The sequence below is a fragment of the Hypanus sabinus genome, chromosome 1 (assembly GCF_030144855.1).
Source record: "Hypanus sabinus isolate sHypSab1 chromosome 1, sHypSab1.hap1, whole genome shotgun sequence".
Lineage (NCBI taxonomy): Eukaryota > Metazoa > Chordata > Chondrichthyes > Myliobatiformes > Dasyatidae > Hypanus > Hypanus sabinus.
In genome coordinates this window covers 6,109,000-6,124,843 of record NC_082706.1, presented here as the reverse complement: position 1 = coordinate 6,124,843, position 15,844 = coordinate 6,109,000, and the positions used below count along the sequence as shown (strand labels likewise).

Sequence of the window (15,844 nt, the reverse complement as noted above, 5' to 3'; positions counted from 1 at the left end):
ATAGATGTAGTGTATTTGGAGTTCCAGAGGGCTTATGCCAAAGTGCCACACTGAAGGCCGGAGCACTACAGTGGCATGGCGGTTAGCGTGATTCTATTACAACACGGGATGGCGGAGTTCGGAGTTCACTTCTGGTGACCTCTGTAAGAAAGTTTGTACCTTCTTCCCATGTGTGCATGGGTGTTCAATTTTCTTACCACAGTCCAAGGACATACAGTTAGTAGTTTAATTAGTTATTTAAAATGTTCCGTGATTAGGCTAGGGTTAACGTGGAAGGTTGCTGAGTGGCGTGGTTCAGTGAGCTGAAAAGGCTGTTCCATCCTGTTTCTCTAAATAAAAAAACAGGAGTTTAGAGTATTCCAGAAGGTATGTTAACATGGACTATAGATATATTGTTGCTTAAAAACAGAGAGATAGAATAAATGGGTCTTTATTGGACTGGAACAATGCAACTTGTGGTTGCCCTGAAGATCTACCTTTACTATTCATATTAATGATTTGGAAGTGGAGAAGAGTGTAAGGTATCCAAGTTTGCCCATGACACAATACATAGATGGGAGGCCATTTTGACTGCAACAGGTTATAAAAATAAACAGGTTACAAAATTTGAGTGAGCAAATGAAGTTTACTGTTAGAAAAGTGTAAGATCCTGCAATAGGATAAGAGGAATTTATAGGTAGGTTATTTCAAAATGAAATAAATGTACAAAGTGCAGAGTGATATAGGTATCCTTGTGACCAAATTGCAGTAAGTTTGTTAGGTAGGTGCACCAAGTGATTCAGAAGACAAATGGCATATTGGCCACTTTTGTAAGGGGAAATAGTGTAGAATTAGGAAAGAATTGTTACCTTTCTACAGGGTACTGGTGAGGCCACACCTGGAGTACTGTGCAAATTTATTTCCCTTTGTATTTTGGCATTGGAGGTATTCCAAAAAAGATCGCTGGGCTAATACCTGGTATTGGTCTATGACAAACAACTAAAGAAATGAGATCATTGCTCTTTGGATTTGGTAAAAGGAGGTTGATCTATCTCATCTAGAAAGATTAGACATTAGTCAGCATAGGTTTGTGTGGAGGAGGTCCTGTCTTACAAAATTGATTGAGATTTTTGGAGAAATGAAGGTAATTGATGAGGGCAAGACAGTGGATGTTGTGTGCGTAGACATTAGTAAAGTTTGACATGGTCTTGCAAGATGATCCATGGTGACTGAATAAACTGGGTTCACAATGGGCTTGTGACAATCATATAAATTTTAGGTTACGTTACATTTGGAGTAAAGTGTGCAGTTCTAGTCACTGCATTACAGAAAGAATGTAGAGGTCTTGCTTGGAGAGGAAAAATTCACTGAACAGATTCACTGGGTTGTTGCATGGATTAAAGAGGATAAGGGGAGATTGGACAAATGTGGATTGAGAGAAATGGATGGACACTTGGAATGTGTTGCTAGAGGAAGTATCAGAAGCAGATACAATAGTTTGAGTCACTTGGAAAAGTACATGAACAGGCAGGGAACGAAGATAAAGATGGAATATGAAAGTAAGCTAGCCAATAATATTAGGGGATACCAAAAGCTTCTTCAGATATGTAAAGTGTAAAAGAGAATTGAGAGTGGGTATCGGACCGCTGGAGAGGTAGTACTGGGGGACAACAAAAAACTGGATGAACTGAAAAAGTGTTTTGCATCTGTCTTCACTGTGGAAAACACTAGCAGTATAGTGGAAGTTTCAGGTGTCAGGGATCCTGAAGTATATGAGGTTATCATAACTGGAGAAAAGGTTCTTGGGGAAACTGAAAGCTCTGAAGCTAAGTCATCTGGACCAGATGCTTTACACCTCAGAGTTCTGAAAGAGGTGGCTGAAGAGATTGTGGAGGCATTAGTAATGATCTTTCAAGGATCACTACAGTCTGGAATGTTTCCAGAAGACTGGAAAATTGCAAATGTCACTCCACTCTTCAAGAAGGGAGAGAGGCAGAAGAAAGGAAACTAAAGGCCAGGTAGTCTGACCTCAGTTGTTGGGAAGATGGAGTCAATTATGACGGGTGAGGTCTCAGAGTACTTGCAGGCATATGATAAAATATGCTGTACTCAGCATGGTTTCCTCAGGGGAAAATTTTGCCTGACAAATCTGTTGGAATTCTTTCAAGTAACAGACAGGATAGACAAAGGAGAATCTGTTGATATTGTATACTTGGGTTTTCAGAAGGCCTTTGATAAATGCCACACATGAGGCTGCTTAACAAGCTATGAGCCCATGATATTACAAGAAAGATTCTAGCATGGATAAAGCAGTGGTTGCTTGGGAAGAGGCAAAGAGAGGTAATAAAGGGAGCCTTTTCTGAATGGCTGCTGGTGACTTCTGGCCACGGGTCTTTGTTGGGACTGATTCTTTTTATATTATATGCCACTGATTTGGATGATGGAATTATAACCATATAACAGTCACAGCACGGAAACAGACCATCTCGGCCGTCCTAGTCCGTGCCGAACTCTTAATCTCACCTAGTCCCACTTACCTGCACTCAGCCCATAACCCTCCACTCCTTTCCTGTACATATACCTATCCAATTTTACCTTAAATGACACAACTGAACTGGCCTCTACTACTTCTACAGGAAGCTCACTCCATACAGCTATCACTCTCTGAGTAAAGAAATACCCCCTCGTGTTTCCCTTAAACTTCTGCCCCCTAACTCTCAAATCACGTCCTCTCGTTTGAATCTCCCCTATTCTCAATGGAAATAGCCTATTCACGTCAACTCTATCTATCCCTCTCAAAATTTTAAATACCTCGATCAAATCCCCCCTCAACCTTCTACGCTCCAATGAATAGAGACCTAACTTGTTCAACCTTTCTCTGTAACTTAAGTGCTGAAACCCAGGTAACATCCTAGTAAATCGTCTCTGCACTCTCTCTAATTTATTGATATCTTTCCTATAATTCGGTGACCAGAACTGCACACAATATTCTAAATTTGGCCTTACCAATGCCTTGTACAATTTTAACATTACATTCCAACTTCTGTACTCAATGCTTTGATTTATAAAGGCCAGCGTTCCAAAAGCCTTCTTCACCACCCTATCTACATGAGACTCCACCTTCAGGGAACTATGCACTGTTATTCCTAGATCTCGCTGTTCCTCTGCATTCCTCAATGCCCTACCATTTACCCTGTATGTTCTATTTGGATTATTCCTGCCAAAATGTAGAACCTCACACTTCTCAGCATTAAACTTCATCTGCCAACGTTCAGCCCATTCCTCCAACCGGCATAAATCTCCCTGCAAGCTTTGAAAACCCACCTCATTATCCACAACACCTCCTACCTTAGTATCATCGGCATACTTACCAATCCAATTTACTACCCCATCATCCAGATCATTTATGTATGTTACAAACAACATTGGGCCCAAAACAGATGCCTGGGGCACCCCGCTAGTCACCGGCCTCCATCCCAATAAACAATTATCCACCACTACTCTCTGGCATCTCCCATCTAGCGACTGTTGAATCCATTTTATTACTCCAGCATTAACACCTTACGACTGAACCTTCTTAACTAATCTTCCATGTGGAACTTTGTCAAAGGCTTTGCTGAAGTCCATATAGACTACATCCACTGCCTTACCCTCATCAACATTCCTCGTAACTTCTTCAAAAAATTCAATAAGGTTTGTCAAACATGACCTTCCACACACAAATCCATGCTGGCTACTCCTAATCAGATCCTGTCTATCCAGATAATTATTAATACTATCTCTAAGAATACTTTCCATTAATTTACCCACCACTGATGTCAAACTGACAGGTCTATAATTGCTAGGCTTACTTCGAGAACCCTTTTTAAACAATGGAACCACATGAGCAATACGCCAATCCTCCGGCACAATCCCCGTTTCTAATGACATCTTAAAGATCTCCGTCAGAGTTCCTGCTATCTCTACACAAACTTCCCTCAAGGTCCTGGGGAATATCCTGTCAGGATCCGGAGATTTATCCACTTTTAAATTTCTTAAAGGCGCCAGTACTTCCACCTCTTTAATTGTCATAGGTTCCATAACTTCCTTACTTGTTTCCCACACCTTACGCAATTCAATATCCTTCTCCTTAGTGAATACCGAAGAGAAGAAATCGTTCAAAATCTCTCCCATCTCCCTCGGCTCCACACATAGCTGACCACTCTGATTCTCTAAGGGACCAATTTTATCCCTCACTATCCTCTTGCTTTTAATATAACTGTAGAAACCTTTCGGATTTACTTTCACCTTATTTGCCAAACCAACCTCGTATCTTCTTTTAGCTTTTCTAATCTCTTTCTTAAGATTCCTTTTACATTCTTTATATTCCTCGAGCAATTCCTTTACTCCATGCTGCCTATATCTATGTAGACATTCCTCTTTTTCCGAACCAAATTTCTAATATCCCTTGAAAACCATGGTGCTTTCAAACCTTTAACCTTTCCTTTCAACCTAACAGGAACATAAAGATTCTGTACCCTCATAATTTCACCCTTAAATGACCTCCATTTCTCTATTGATGGCTTTATTGCAAAGTTTGTAAATGATATGAAGATAGGTGGAGGAGCAGGTAGTTTTGATGAAGTACAGAAGCTACAGAAGGACTTAGACATATTAGGAAAGTGAACAAAGAAATGGCAGATGGAATACTGTGTCAGGAAGCATATGGTCATGCACTTTGGCAGAGAAAATGCAAGGGTTGACTATTTTCTAAATGGAGGGAAAATACAAAAAAGTGCGATGCAAAGAAACTTGGGAGTCCTTGTGCAGGATTCCCTAACGGTTAATTTGCAGGTTGATTCTGTGGTGAAGAAGGCAAAGTTGATGTTGTTATTCATTTCAAGAGGACTAGAATATAAAAGAAAGGATGTAATGTTGAGACTTTAAAAAGCACTTGTGAGGCATCACGGAGTATTGTGTGCCATTTTGGGCCCCATATCTTAGAAAGGATATGCTGAAATAAAGAGGGTTCAAAGGGGTTCATGAAAATGATCCCAAGATTAATTGGCTTGTCATATGAAGAGCATTTGATGGCTCTGGGCCTGTATTCATTTAAATTTAGAAGAATGAGGGGTGACATGATTGAAACCTAAAAAATAGTGAAAGGCCTTGATGAGAGTGGATGTGGAGAGAATGTTTCCTATGGTAGGAGAGTCTAAGGCCAGAGGACACAGCCTCAAAATAGAGGGATATAATTTTAGAACAGAGTTGAGGAGGAATTTCTTTTAGCCAGAGAGTAGAGAATCTGTGGGATTTGTTGCCATAGGCAGCTGTGGAGGCCAAGTCTTTATATATATTTAAGGTAGAAATTGACAGATTCGTGATTGGTCAGGGCATGAAGGAATATGGAGGAGAAGGCAGGAGATTGGCTCTGAGAGGATCAGCCATGATGAAATGGCAAAGCAGACACAATGGGCCTAATGGCCTAATTCTGCTCCTGTATTTTATGGTCTTATGGATATAGACTGTGTGGAGACAGATAGAAGCAGCTTGAACTGGCATGCTTTATCAACCTGGAAGTGGTGAGCTGGGTGGCCTGTTCCTGTGTTAGTTTGTTCTATATTCTCTTATTTTAAGATCGTGATGCTTCCATTTGTGCAAAACATGAACGGATCACACGTCATCTCAACCAATGCCATTGCATAAAGTTCTAGTGAACTAAATTCCTCCCATTCCTTATTTACCTGTTTATTTCCCCTTACATAAGTAGTATTCTTTTATCAGTCCATATTATATATAGAGGAACTGAATGGGAAGAGGTAGTCCATTGAGAAACTGACTTCTCCGAAGAACCTATTTGTAAATTCAGTTAATGCACCTTGAGGATGGAAATTGTTTAGTTTAATATTTTACGTTAATATTTTGTGTTGGTGCGTGGCCTAGTGGATAAGACATCAGACTAGTAATCTGAAGGTCACTGGTTCGCGCCTCAGCTGAGACAGCGTGTTTGTGTCCTTGAGCACAACACATTGCTCTGCGACGGCACCGGTGCCAAGCTGCTTGGGTCCTAGTGCCCTTCCTTTGGACAACATCGGTGGCATGGAGAGGGGAAGGCTTGCCTCTTGGGCAGCTGCTGGTCTCCCATACAACCCTGCCCAGGCCTGTGCCCTGGAAACTTTGCAATGCGCAAATCCATGGTCTCACGAGACTAATGGATGGCTATAGTTTAATATTTTATTGTATTTGAATAATTCTCCTTTGTATTTTAGATAGATTTATAGGGTGCATAAAATAGAAATCAGCCCTTCAACCCATCATGGTTTAATTTAGTCAGTCATTGTATTTAAATGATATGTAATTGAATCCAAATAAATCCCTCACAAAAGATGCTGCATACATGCTTATTTCTAAATATTTGTGTAAATAATGATTTTGAAGAAGTTTTCTGTTTCCTTTAGAATTATATTTGGAACTTGAATGAGGTGGAAGTGAAAATGCCTCCTAAACTAATCATCCAGCTTTGGGACAACGATAAGTTCTCCTTTGATGATTATTTAGGTAAAGTTTAATAAGAGATTACACAGCTATTTTATTAGTCAGTTGTGTATGTGCCATCGTCAATAAGTTCAGTGTTTATTGCCCATGCTTAAAATTGTCTCTGAGAATGAGATTTAGGTGTATATTTTTTGTACAGCTGTAGTCGTGTGATGGAGTTAGTCCCACAGTGCTCTTGTTTAGAGAGTTCCTGTATTTAATTCCAGAGGTGAAAGATTGGCATGAGATTTCTTTGTCAAGAGAGGATGAGACTTGGATAATGTGAGGTTTTATATTTCTAGTCTAGAGGTGTGGGTTTGGCACCTTCAAACAACACTTTAGTTCTTAATAGTGAGCTCAAGTGGAAGAATGGAAACAGTGGGAATGCCCAGAGGCAGCACTGGCTCTATAGGCTGCTGGCATCCTAGTTCTCAAAATATGAGGGATATAAAAGTGGTATTAGTTTGGAAGGGGTAATTGCAGAAATGATACGTGGAGTTTCACTGTTGAGTGGTGCTGATTGAATATGAGGCACTTAACACTGTTGGGTGGTCACTGGCCTTGATGTTTCCTCAATGATGATATTCCACAGTTTTGTTATCAATAGTTTTATTCCATCTGTCTAATTTAAAGCATTGAATTATCCCATTGCAAATGAGGACAGAGAAATATTTTCCAAGGACACGACTGAGTGAGCTAGGGCTGTTCTCTTTTGAGAGGATGACAATGAGAGGAGATTGATAAAGGTGTACAGATTATAAGAGGTATAGATCAAGTGGACAGCCAGAGGCATATTCCTAAAGTGAAAATACAGTAGTTCATACCAGGGGCATAATCTGAAAGTCATTGGAGGAAATTACATGGGAGATGTCAGAGATAGGTTTTTTGCACAGCGAGCGGTGGGTGTGCGAAACCCGCTGCAAGAATTAGAGACATTTAAGAGACTCTTAGATAGGCACCTGGATGATAGAAAAATTGAGGGCTATGCAGGAGAGAAGGATTAAATTGATCTTGTTTCTTTAAAAAGCGACATGATATTGTGGGCCAATAGGCCTGTACTTGCTGTAATATTCTGTGGTCTAGCTCCTGGGTGAAGTTTAGTCCCACAGGCGGTAGATCAGAAGCGAAGAAGACACAGGCACTTGTGCCTCATTGTCATGCAGAGGAATCACAGATATACACCCAATTCCTGGATTTATCAAACAGTCAGACCCGCCTGACATCCATGTAGGGAAATCACAGACTGCTCCCCCTTGCTGCCTGGGAACTTTAGGTGCATCATTATATCAAAGAGTCACAGATTTACAGTCCTTCACAGATGACAGTTGCCAATACATATCCTGTTAATGAATATAGAAATTGCAAGCACAGATTTGCATCCTAATACCTGTTAGGTAATTATTGACAAAGCCTTGCCACCCATCATTGTTCACTGAGGTTCATCGTGGATATTACCACCATTACTTGTCTCAGAACATTGTTGGAGCATTATCTAAGTATGGGTCAAAGAGATGATTTCTAGAGGAGAGGGACAGTCCTCAGCATTGACGAAGCACTTGACTGAGTATGGCTTCAAAGAGCCCCAGTCAGAGTGATGATTGTTAATGTTGGAGCAAGTCAGCTTAGCCCCAGGACAGCATTGTAGGAACCCTTCAGCAGAGTCTTAGATTGAATCATCTTCAACTGCTTCACCACCCTCCCCACATCATGTCCTTGTGTGATGGTGGCACTTATTGGATTAGTGTACAGAATTGTTATTTTTCTTGTAGTTTAATTTTCTTATGCTTGTTTATATTTTTCTATAATAAAATCATAGAAAACCTACAGCACAATACAGGCCCTTCAGCCTGCAATGCTGTGTCGAACATGTACTTAATTTAGAAAATACCTAGAGTTCCCCATAACCCTCTATTTTTCTAAGCTCATGTACCTATCCAAGAGTCTCTCAAAAGACCCTATTGTATCTGCTTCCACCAACGTCGCCAGCAGCCCATTCCATGCACTCACCACTCTGGGTAAAAAAACTTACCCCTGACATCTCCTCTGTACCTACTTCCAAGCACCTTAAAACTGTGCCCCCTTGTGCTAGCCATTTCAGCCCTGGGAAAAAGCCACTGACTATCCACATGATCAATGCCTCTCATTATCTTATACAGCCCTATCAGGTCACCTCTCATCCTCCCATCATTCCAAGGAGAAAAGGCGAGTAATAGGCTGTAATAGTAATAGTAATCACCTATGTATGTATATTATTCAGTAAATAAGCTAGTAATTGTAGTATAGCTGATTCTGTGTTTTCTAGAAGCTTCTCAATTTTTCTGCAGCAAATGGCACACCACTTGAATCTGGCTATTTCATAATTTAATTCTTATCAAGGGAATGTTGCTATCTCTAGTCTGTATCAGGCAACCAGACTTCTTTGTCTTCCTTTCTTTAATGGCCATAACCACCAAGTTTTACACCTTACTCTTGACTTCCAAAAAACGTTTGGATCATTATCACCAGATTCAACACACCCAATTACAAGCAGCCCTTGTCTCCAAATCACATAACCTGTGTCATTTTCAAGGAAAGAGGCAAGTGAGAAATTATAAAACACGAGGAAATCTGCAGATGCTGGAAATTCAAACAACACACACAAAATAGTGGTGGAACACAGCAGGCCAGGCAGCATCTATAGGGAGAAGCGCTGTTGACGTTTCGGGCTGAGACCTTTCGTCAGGAGAAATGATGTACTGCCAAGTGAGGTCACCTGCCCCAGGAGTGTGATAGCTAATTATCCATAACTCAGACTGCTTTACTGTGAGAGGCAGCATGTATACTCCCAATCCTGCCTTTACCTAAAGCCCATGAGTGGATGAGCATGCAGTAATCATGGTCCATTTCTCAATTCCTAAGCCTAAGTAGGCAAAAGCTAGTCATACTGCAAGAAACTCCATTTGTGCTGGATTCAGCAAGATTGTCATGCTTCCCCCAACTTGCCCATCCCTCATCACTTGAACTATAGCTCCTTGGTCATCTCCTATGCCTAGCCTCCATTGGATGAAGGACTTGATTATCCATATGGATTGCATGCTCTCTTTTTACTCTGGCAGGTTTCCTTGAACTTAACATGAATGCTTTCCGAAGTCCAACAAAGTGGTCAGATCGTTGCACCTTAAGCAGGTTCTTTAAGGAAGAAGGATCTTCGTCAGACAATCTGCAAAAGTTGGTTTCACTGTTCAAGCAAAGACGTGTCAAGGGCTGGTGGCCATGCATTACGTACCAAGAAGGCAAGCCGGTTTTAACGGTAAGATAAAATTCTTTCTTCTATTTGTCTAGCTGGTGACTGGTTCTTACATATTTCATTTCAATCACACCTTGCTTTTATGAGCTGAAGAACACATATGTTTGTATTATATCTCTTGCTGCCACCCCTTCTCTCAAACTAACTTTTCCCCCTTGCCTAATGTCTGATTAGAACATAGAAATCTACAGCACATTACAGGCCCTTCAGCCCACAATGTTGTGCCGACTATGTAACCTACTCTAGGAACGGGCTAGAATTACCCTACTGCAAAGCCCTCTATTTTTCTAAGCTCCACATACCTACCTAAGAGTCCCTTTAAAAATCCTATTGTATTCGCCTCTAGCACTGTCACTGGCAGTGCATTCCATCACCCACCACTCTGACACTCTTACCCCTGACATCCCCTCTGTGCCTACTTCCAATCATCTTAAAACTGTGGCCCCTCATGTTAGCCATTTCAGCCCTGGGAAAAAGCATCTGGCTATCTACATAATTAATGCTTGTCATCATCTTGTACACCTCTACCAGGTCACCTCTCATCTTCTGTCACTCCAAGGAAAAAGGGCTAAGATCATGCAACCTATTCTCATAGGGCATGTTCCCCAATCCAGGCAACATCCTTGTAAATCTCTTCTGCACCCTTTCTATTGTATCCACATCCTTCATGTAGTGAGGTGCCCAGAACTGAACACAGTACTCCCAAGTGCGGTCTGACCAAGGTTTTATATAGCTGTAACGTTACCTCACAGCTCTTGAACTCAATCCACTGTTGATGAATGCCAACACACCATACACCTTCTTAACAACACTGTCAACCTGCACAGCAGCTTTGAGTGTCCTGTGGACACAGACCCCAAGATCTGTCTCATCCTCTACATTGCCAAAACTCTTACCATTAATACTACATTCTGTCTTCAAAGTTGACCTACCAAAATTAACTACCACACTTGCCTGGGTTGAACTCTATCTTGCACTTCTCAGCCCAGTTATCAATGTCCTGCTGTAACCTCTTAACAACCCTCCAGACTATCCACAACACCCCAACCTTTGTGAAATCAGCAAACCTACTAATTCTACTTCTTCATCCAAGTAATTTATAAAAATCATTAAGAGGAGGGCTCCCATAACAGATCCCCATGGAACACCACTGGTCACCGACCTCCATGCAGAAAATGAACCATCTACAACCCTTGCCTTCTGTGGGCAAGCCAATTCTGGATCCGCAAAACAAGATTTCCTTGCATCCCATACTTCCTTACTTTCTGAATGAGCCTTGCATGGGGAACCTTATCAAATGTCGTGTATCTCACTGCCACTCCTTCTCTCGTCCTCACCTTTCCCCCCTGCCCTATGTCTGATTAGGGAGAGATGAATCATTTCTTTGTTCAAGTTCAGCACTAGTGTTTTGCTCCAGAACTGACTCATGCACGGTGGCAGAAGTAGATACCTGGTTGATCCTTATTTTCATTTTCTCAGTCCTTTGAGATTGTAGTTCACTGTGATGCCTCCAACCCCACTCCAGCTGAGTTCAACAACTCCAGCACCAACCAGGCACCTTCTTGGAAGGCATGGCTCAGTACCACACCAGGTTGTTGTACCCACTAAGGTATCGTCCTAACATTACAGCTTTTTAAAGTTCCAGGGTTTATGATTGATTTTTTTTTTATCAATGCCTTCCTTGTTCTTAGAATGGCTATAGATAGCCACATAGCATTTGTTCAAAAAACAACTAGATTGTCTTTCCGGAGCTCATACATCACTGACCTATGTCATGAAATTTGCTTTGTAGCAGCAGTACAGTGCACAATATAAAAATTACCATAAATTACAATAGGAACATATATTAAAAATAAATAGTGCAAAAAAGAGAGCAAAATATTGAGGTAGTATACATGGGTTCTTAGTCCATTCAAAGATCTAATGGAGAGGGTGAAGCACTTCCTAAAGCATTAGGTGTGTGTGTTCAGGCTCCTGTACCATCTCCTTGATGGTAGTAATCAGAAGAGGGCATTTCCTGGATGATGAGGCTCCTTCATGATGGGTACCACCTTCCTAAGGCATCACCTTTTCGGGAGGCTAATCCTGTGATGGAGATGGCTGAGTTTACAACCATCAGCAGCTTTTTCCAGTCTTTGCACTGGCACTTACATACCAGGCAGTGATGCAACCTGTCAGAATGCTCTCCATGGTACCTCTTTAGAAATTCATGAGAGTTGCTGCTGACAAGATTCAAGATTCAAAAACTTTATTGTCATTCTAACTGTACATCAGCTCTGCAGGGCAGAATGAGACAGCTTTTCCCAGGGGCAAGTGCAGTCATAACATAACAACGCAACAAAAAATAGTAAACACAACAATAAATAGTAAAACAGAACAGCCACATGTCAGTTAAAATCAAGTTATAAGTGTCCAAAGCAGAGTCAGGTAGAGCAGCTATTTAGCAGTCTGACTGCCTGTGGGAGGAAGCTGTTTAGTGGCCTTGTAGTTTTTGTTTTGATGCTCCTGTAACGTCTGCCTGATGGCAGAAGAACAAACAGTTTATGGAGAGGGTGTGAGCGGTCTTTAATGATGCACCGTGTCTTCTGGAGGCATCAGCTCTGAAAGAGGTCTTGGACAGAATGTAGGGAGACCCCAATAACCTTCTCTGCTCCCCTAACCACCCTCTGCAAGGTTTTTTTGTCGGCAGCACTGCAGCTAGAGTACCAGGTTGTGATGCAAAAGGTCAGTTTACTCTCAACACGCCTCTGTAGAATGTAGTTAAGATGTTAGTGGTAAGTGATGCTTGTTTAAGTTTCCTCAGAAAGTGCAATCTCTGCTGGGCCCATTTCACAATCCCAGTGGTGTTCCTGGACCAGGTGAGATTGTCTGAGATCTGCACCCCAAGGAACTTGATGTTTTCCACTCTCTCCACTGTGGAGCCGCTGATGCTGAGGGGTGAGTGCTCAGGCTGAGACTGTCTGAAATCAACGATCATCTCCTTGGTTTTGGTGACATTAAGCATCAAGTTGTTGTCACTGCACCAGCTCTCTAGGTGTTTGACCTGCTCCCTGTACATTGTTTCATCATTTTTGCTGATGAGCCCCACCACTGTGGTATCATCAGCAAATTTAATGATCAGGTTCCCCTTGAATCTGGCTACACAGTCATGTGTTAGCAGTGTAAACAACAATGGGCTGAGCACACAGCCTGGTGGGGATCCAGTGCTTAGTGTGCTGGAGTCAGAGATGTTCCTGCCAACATGGACTGACTATGGTCTCTCTGTCAAGAAATCCAGAATCCAGCGACACATGGCAGTGTTAAGGCCAAGCAGTGACAGTTTCTCCACTAGTCTCTGCAGGATAATGGTATTGAATGCCGAACTGAAAGCAATGTACAGGATTCTGACATAAGTGTCTTTATTGTCCAAGTGAGAGAGAACTGTGTGCAGTGTGGTGGATATTGCGCCTAATATCTAACACCTAATGAAATATAGCCACTAGCTTGCCTTTTTTGTAATTGTATCAATTTGTTGAACCCAGGATAGCTCTTCACAGGTGTTGACACCCAGGAACTTGAAACTGCTCATCCCTGTCACTGCTGATCTCTAGATGAGAACTGATGTGTATTCTCCTGATTTCCCTTCCTGAAATCCACAGTTCCTTAGTCTTACTGACATTGACTACAAGGTTATTACAACAATATTCAACCAGCCAATTTATCTCATCCCTGTACGCCTCCCACATATTAGCTAGTTACAAAAGGGAATACACTTTCTTGGCAGCAATGTGCTCTGGCACATACTGTATTGTAAAGCCTCTCCTGTTTGTTATTTAAGTTGGAAAGATGGTCATACAAAGATCACACACACCTTTCTCTAGGAGTAAGTGAAAGTGGAGGGTTGTGGGTGCCTGCTCCCAGTGTGTTAAACTATCACAGAAAGCGTTCAGTCTCAGTGCCATTACACAAGGCCTTTTGCATGTGTTTTTTTTTGTAATCTTCTTCTGCTTAGGGTAAGGTCGAATTGACCCTGGAACTGGTGACAGAACTTGAGGCTGAGGAGCGGCCTGCTGGCAAAGGGAGAGAAGAGCCGAACATGAACCCCAAACTGGAACCACCAAAGTACGTTTACCACAATTGATGGAGCAGGAAATTATTCTGCTGCTGGTGCAATAACTCCAAAATATGCACTGTTGCCATCTGCCTTTTCATCTTTTCTAATCTGTATACACCCATCAGCTCCTAATCCATCCCTTCACTCCAACTTTTTACGCTGTCAGTCCAGAAGAAACAACAACTGTCCATTTCTCTCCATAGATGCTGCCTGACCTGCTGAATTCCTCCAGTATCTTGTGTGTGTTGTTCCAGGACAAATGTGTTAAGCTACTATACAGGCAAAGTAGTTCACATACATGGTTCACATTTTGTTAATTAATATTTTGTGCATACAATTGGCTTTGTCATAGTATTTCCACAAATTTAGGCTATTTCCTTAATTTCATTAATCAATACGTTAAAATAGCAACTTGGGTGTGTTTGAGAAAAGTCATTAACAGAAGAGGCTGTGCAGATGCTGGAAATCCTGACAAACACATACAAAATGCTAGAGAAATTTGACAGGTCATACCCAAAACATTGACTCTTTATTCCTTTCCATACATGCTATCTGACCTGCTGAGTTGCTCCAGCATTTGTGTGTGTTATTTGGAGAAAAGTCTTCTTGTTGGAATTGAGCTAGAACAATCTAGAATCAGAACTGAGATAAATTCCAGTTGTATAAGAAATTGGTAAATGGCAGGAAATCTTCCTCTTAGATGGGATCATTCAAATTTTACAGGTAATGTTGGAATCAGAATCATTAATAAAGTCATGGAGAATGGTCTCATTTGAACCAATCAAATATTGAATGGCCTAGAATGGATATGGAAAGGATGTCTCCAATACTGGGGGAGTCTAGGACCAGAGGGCACAGACTCTGAATAAAGGGCATCCCTTTAAAACTAAGATGAGGAAGAATTTCTTTAGGTGGTGGATCTGTAGAGTTCATTGCCACAGATGGCTGTAGAGGCCAAGTCATTGGATATAATTAAAGTGCACTATGATAGGTTCTTGATTAGTAGGAAGTCAAAGGTAACAGGGAGAAAGCAGGAGAATGGGGTTGAGAGGGAAAATGAATCAATCATGATACAGTAGACTCAGTGGGCTGAATGGCCTAATTCTGCTCTAATGTTTTATGGTCTTATGGACTGGGGTGCGGTTTGAGGTGGAAGGCCTGCAGCAACCTCATCTGTCTTGTTTGGTATAACTCTTGCCAGTGGAGTTAAAAGGAAATGAGGTTTTAAAAAAAAGGGACGACATGGAGGTGTAACATTATTACTGTGCCATTAACTTGGGTTTAACCCAAGTAAGGAGGTTGTACATTCTCTCTGTGGGTATCTTCCAAATGTTCCAGTTACCTCCCACATTCCAAAGACGCACAGGGTAGTAGATTAATCAGATCATGAACCTTGCCTTCAGCACTCTCTCCCAAGGGTGTAATTGGGCTGAAAGAGCCTGTAACTGTGCTGTATCACTAAATAAATACTTCATAGTTTCCTTTGCATCCAAGTGCCAAGGGAAAAACTTGTTTTATATTACTAATATGTTTGTTTATCTGTCCAATGTTTTAATTCCCTTGCTAGCTAGCACTGCTCAAATAATAAGGGAAGCAGATTTCTTCTACGGTGCTCTGTCACTGTATGTTCATTGACAGGATGAAGAGGTTGATGTGAAGAGAGATTAAGCAGGTTGAGATTACCCAGAGTTTAGAAGAATGAGAGGTGACCTTATTAAAACAAGATATATTCCTGGTGTGCTTAACTGAAAACAATGGCTGTACTTTCAGAACAAGAGGTTGGCTGTTTCAGATGGAGGTGAGGAATTTCTTCTCTCTGAATAACTCTTTGGAATTCTTTACCCTGAGGTGCAGTAGAAGCAGATATATTCAATGTATGCAAGGTAGTGAATGATGTGTAGGAAATATAGTAAAGCAAGGGAGTACGCAGAGAAAGTGTGGGAGCCCAGATTCATGATCTTATTGAATAGCAT

At 41.4% G+C, this 15,844-nt stretch overlaps 1 protein-coding gene across 1 annotated transcript in view; it reads left to right on the top strand.

Annotated features, from left to right (window-relative positions):
• LOC132401505 (myoferlin-like) overlaps positions 1-15,844 on the top strand; it is a 152,534-nt gene that overhangs the window by 131,121 nt on the left and 5,569 nt on the right. The window contains exons 41-43 of the mRNA XM_059983881.1: positions 6,417-6,516; positions 9,588-9,781; positions 13,770-13,879. Of these exons, the coding sequence (XP_059839864.1) occupies positions 6,417-6,516; positions 9,588-9,781; positions 13,770-13,879 (404 nt within the window). The remainder of the gene's footprint in view (positions 1-6,416; positions 6,517-9,587; positions 9,782-13,769; positions 13,880-15,844) is intronic.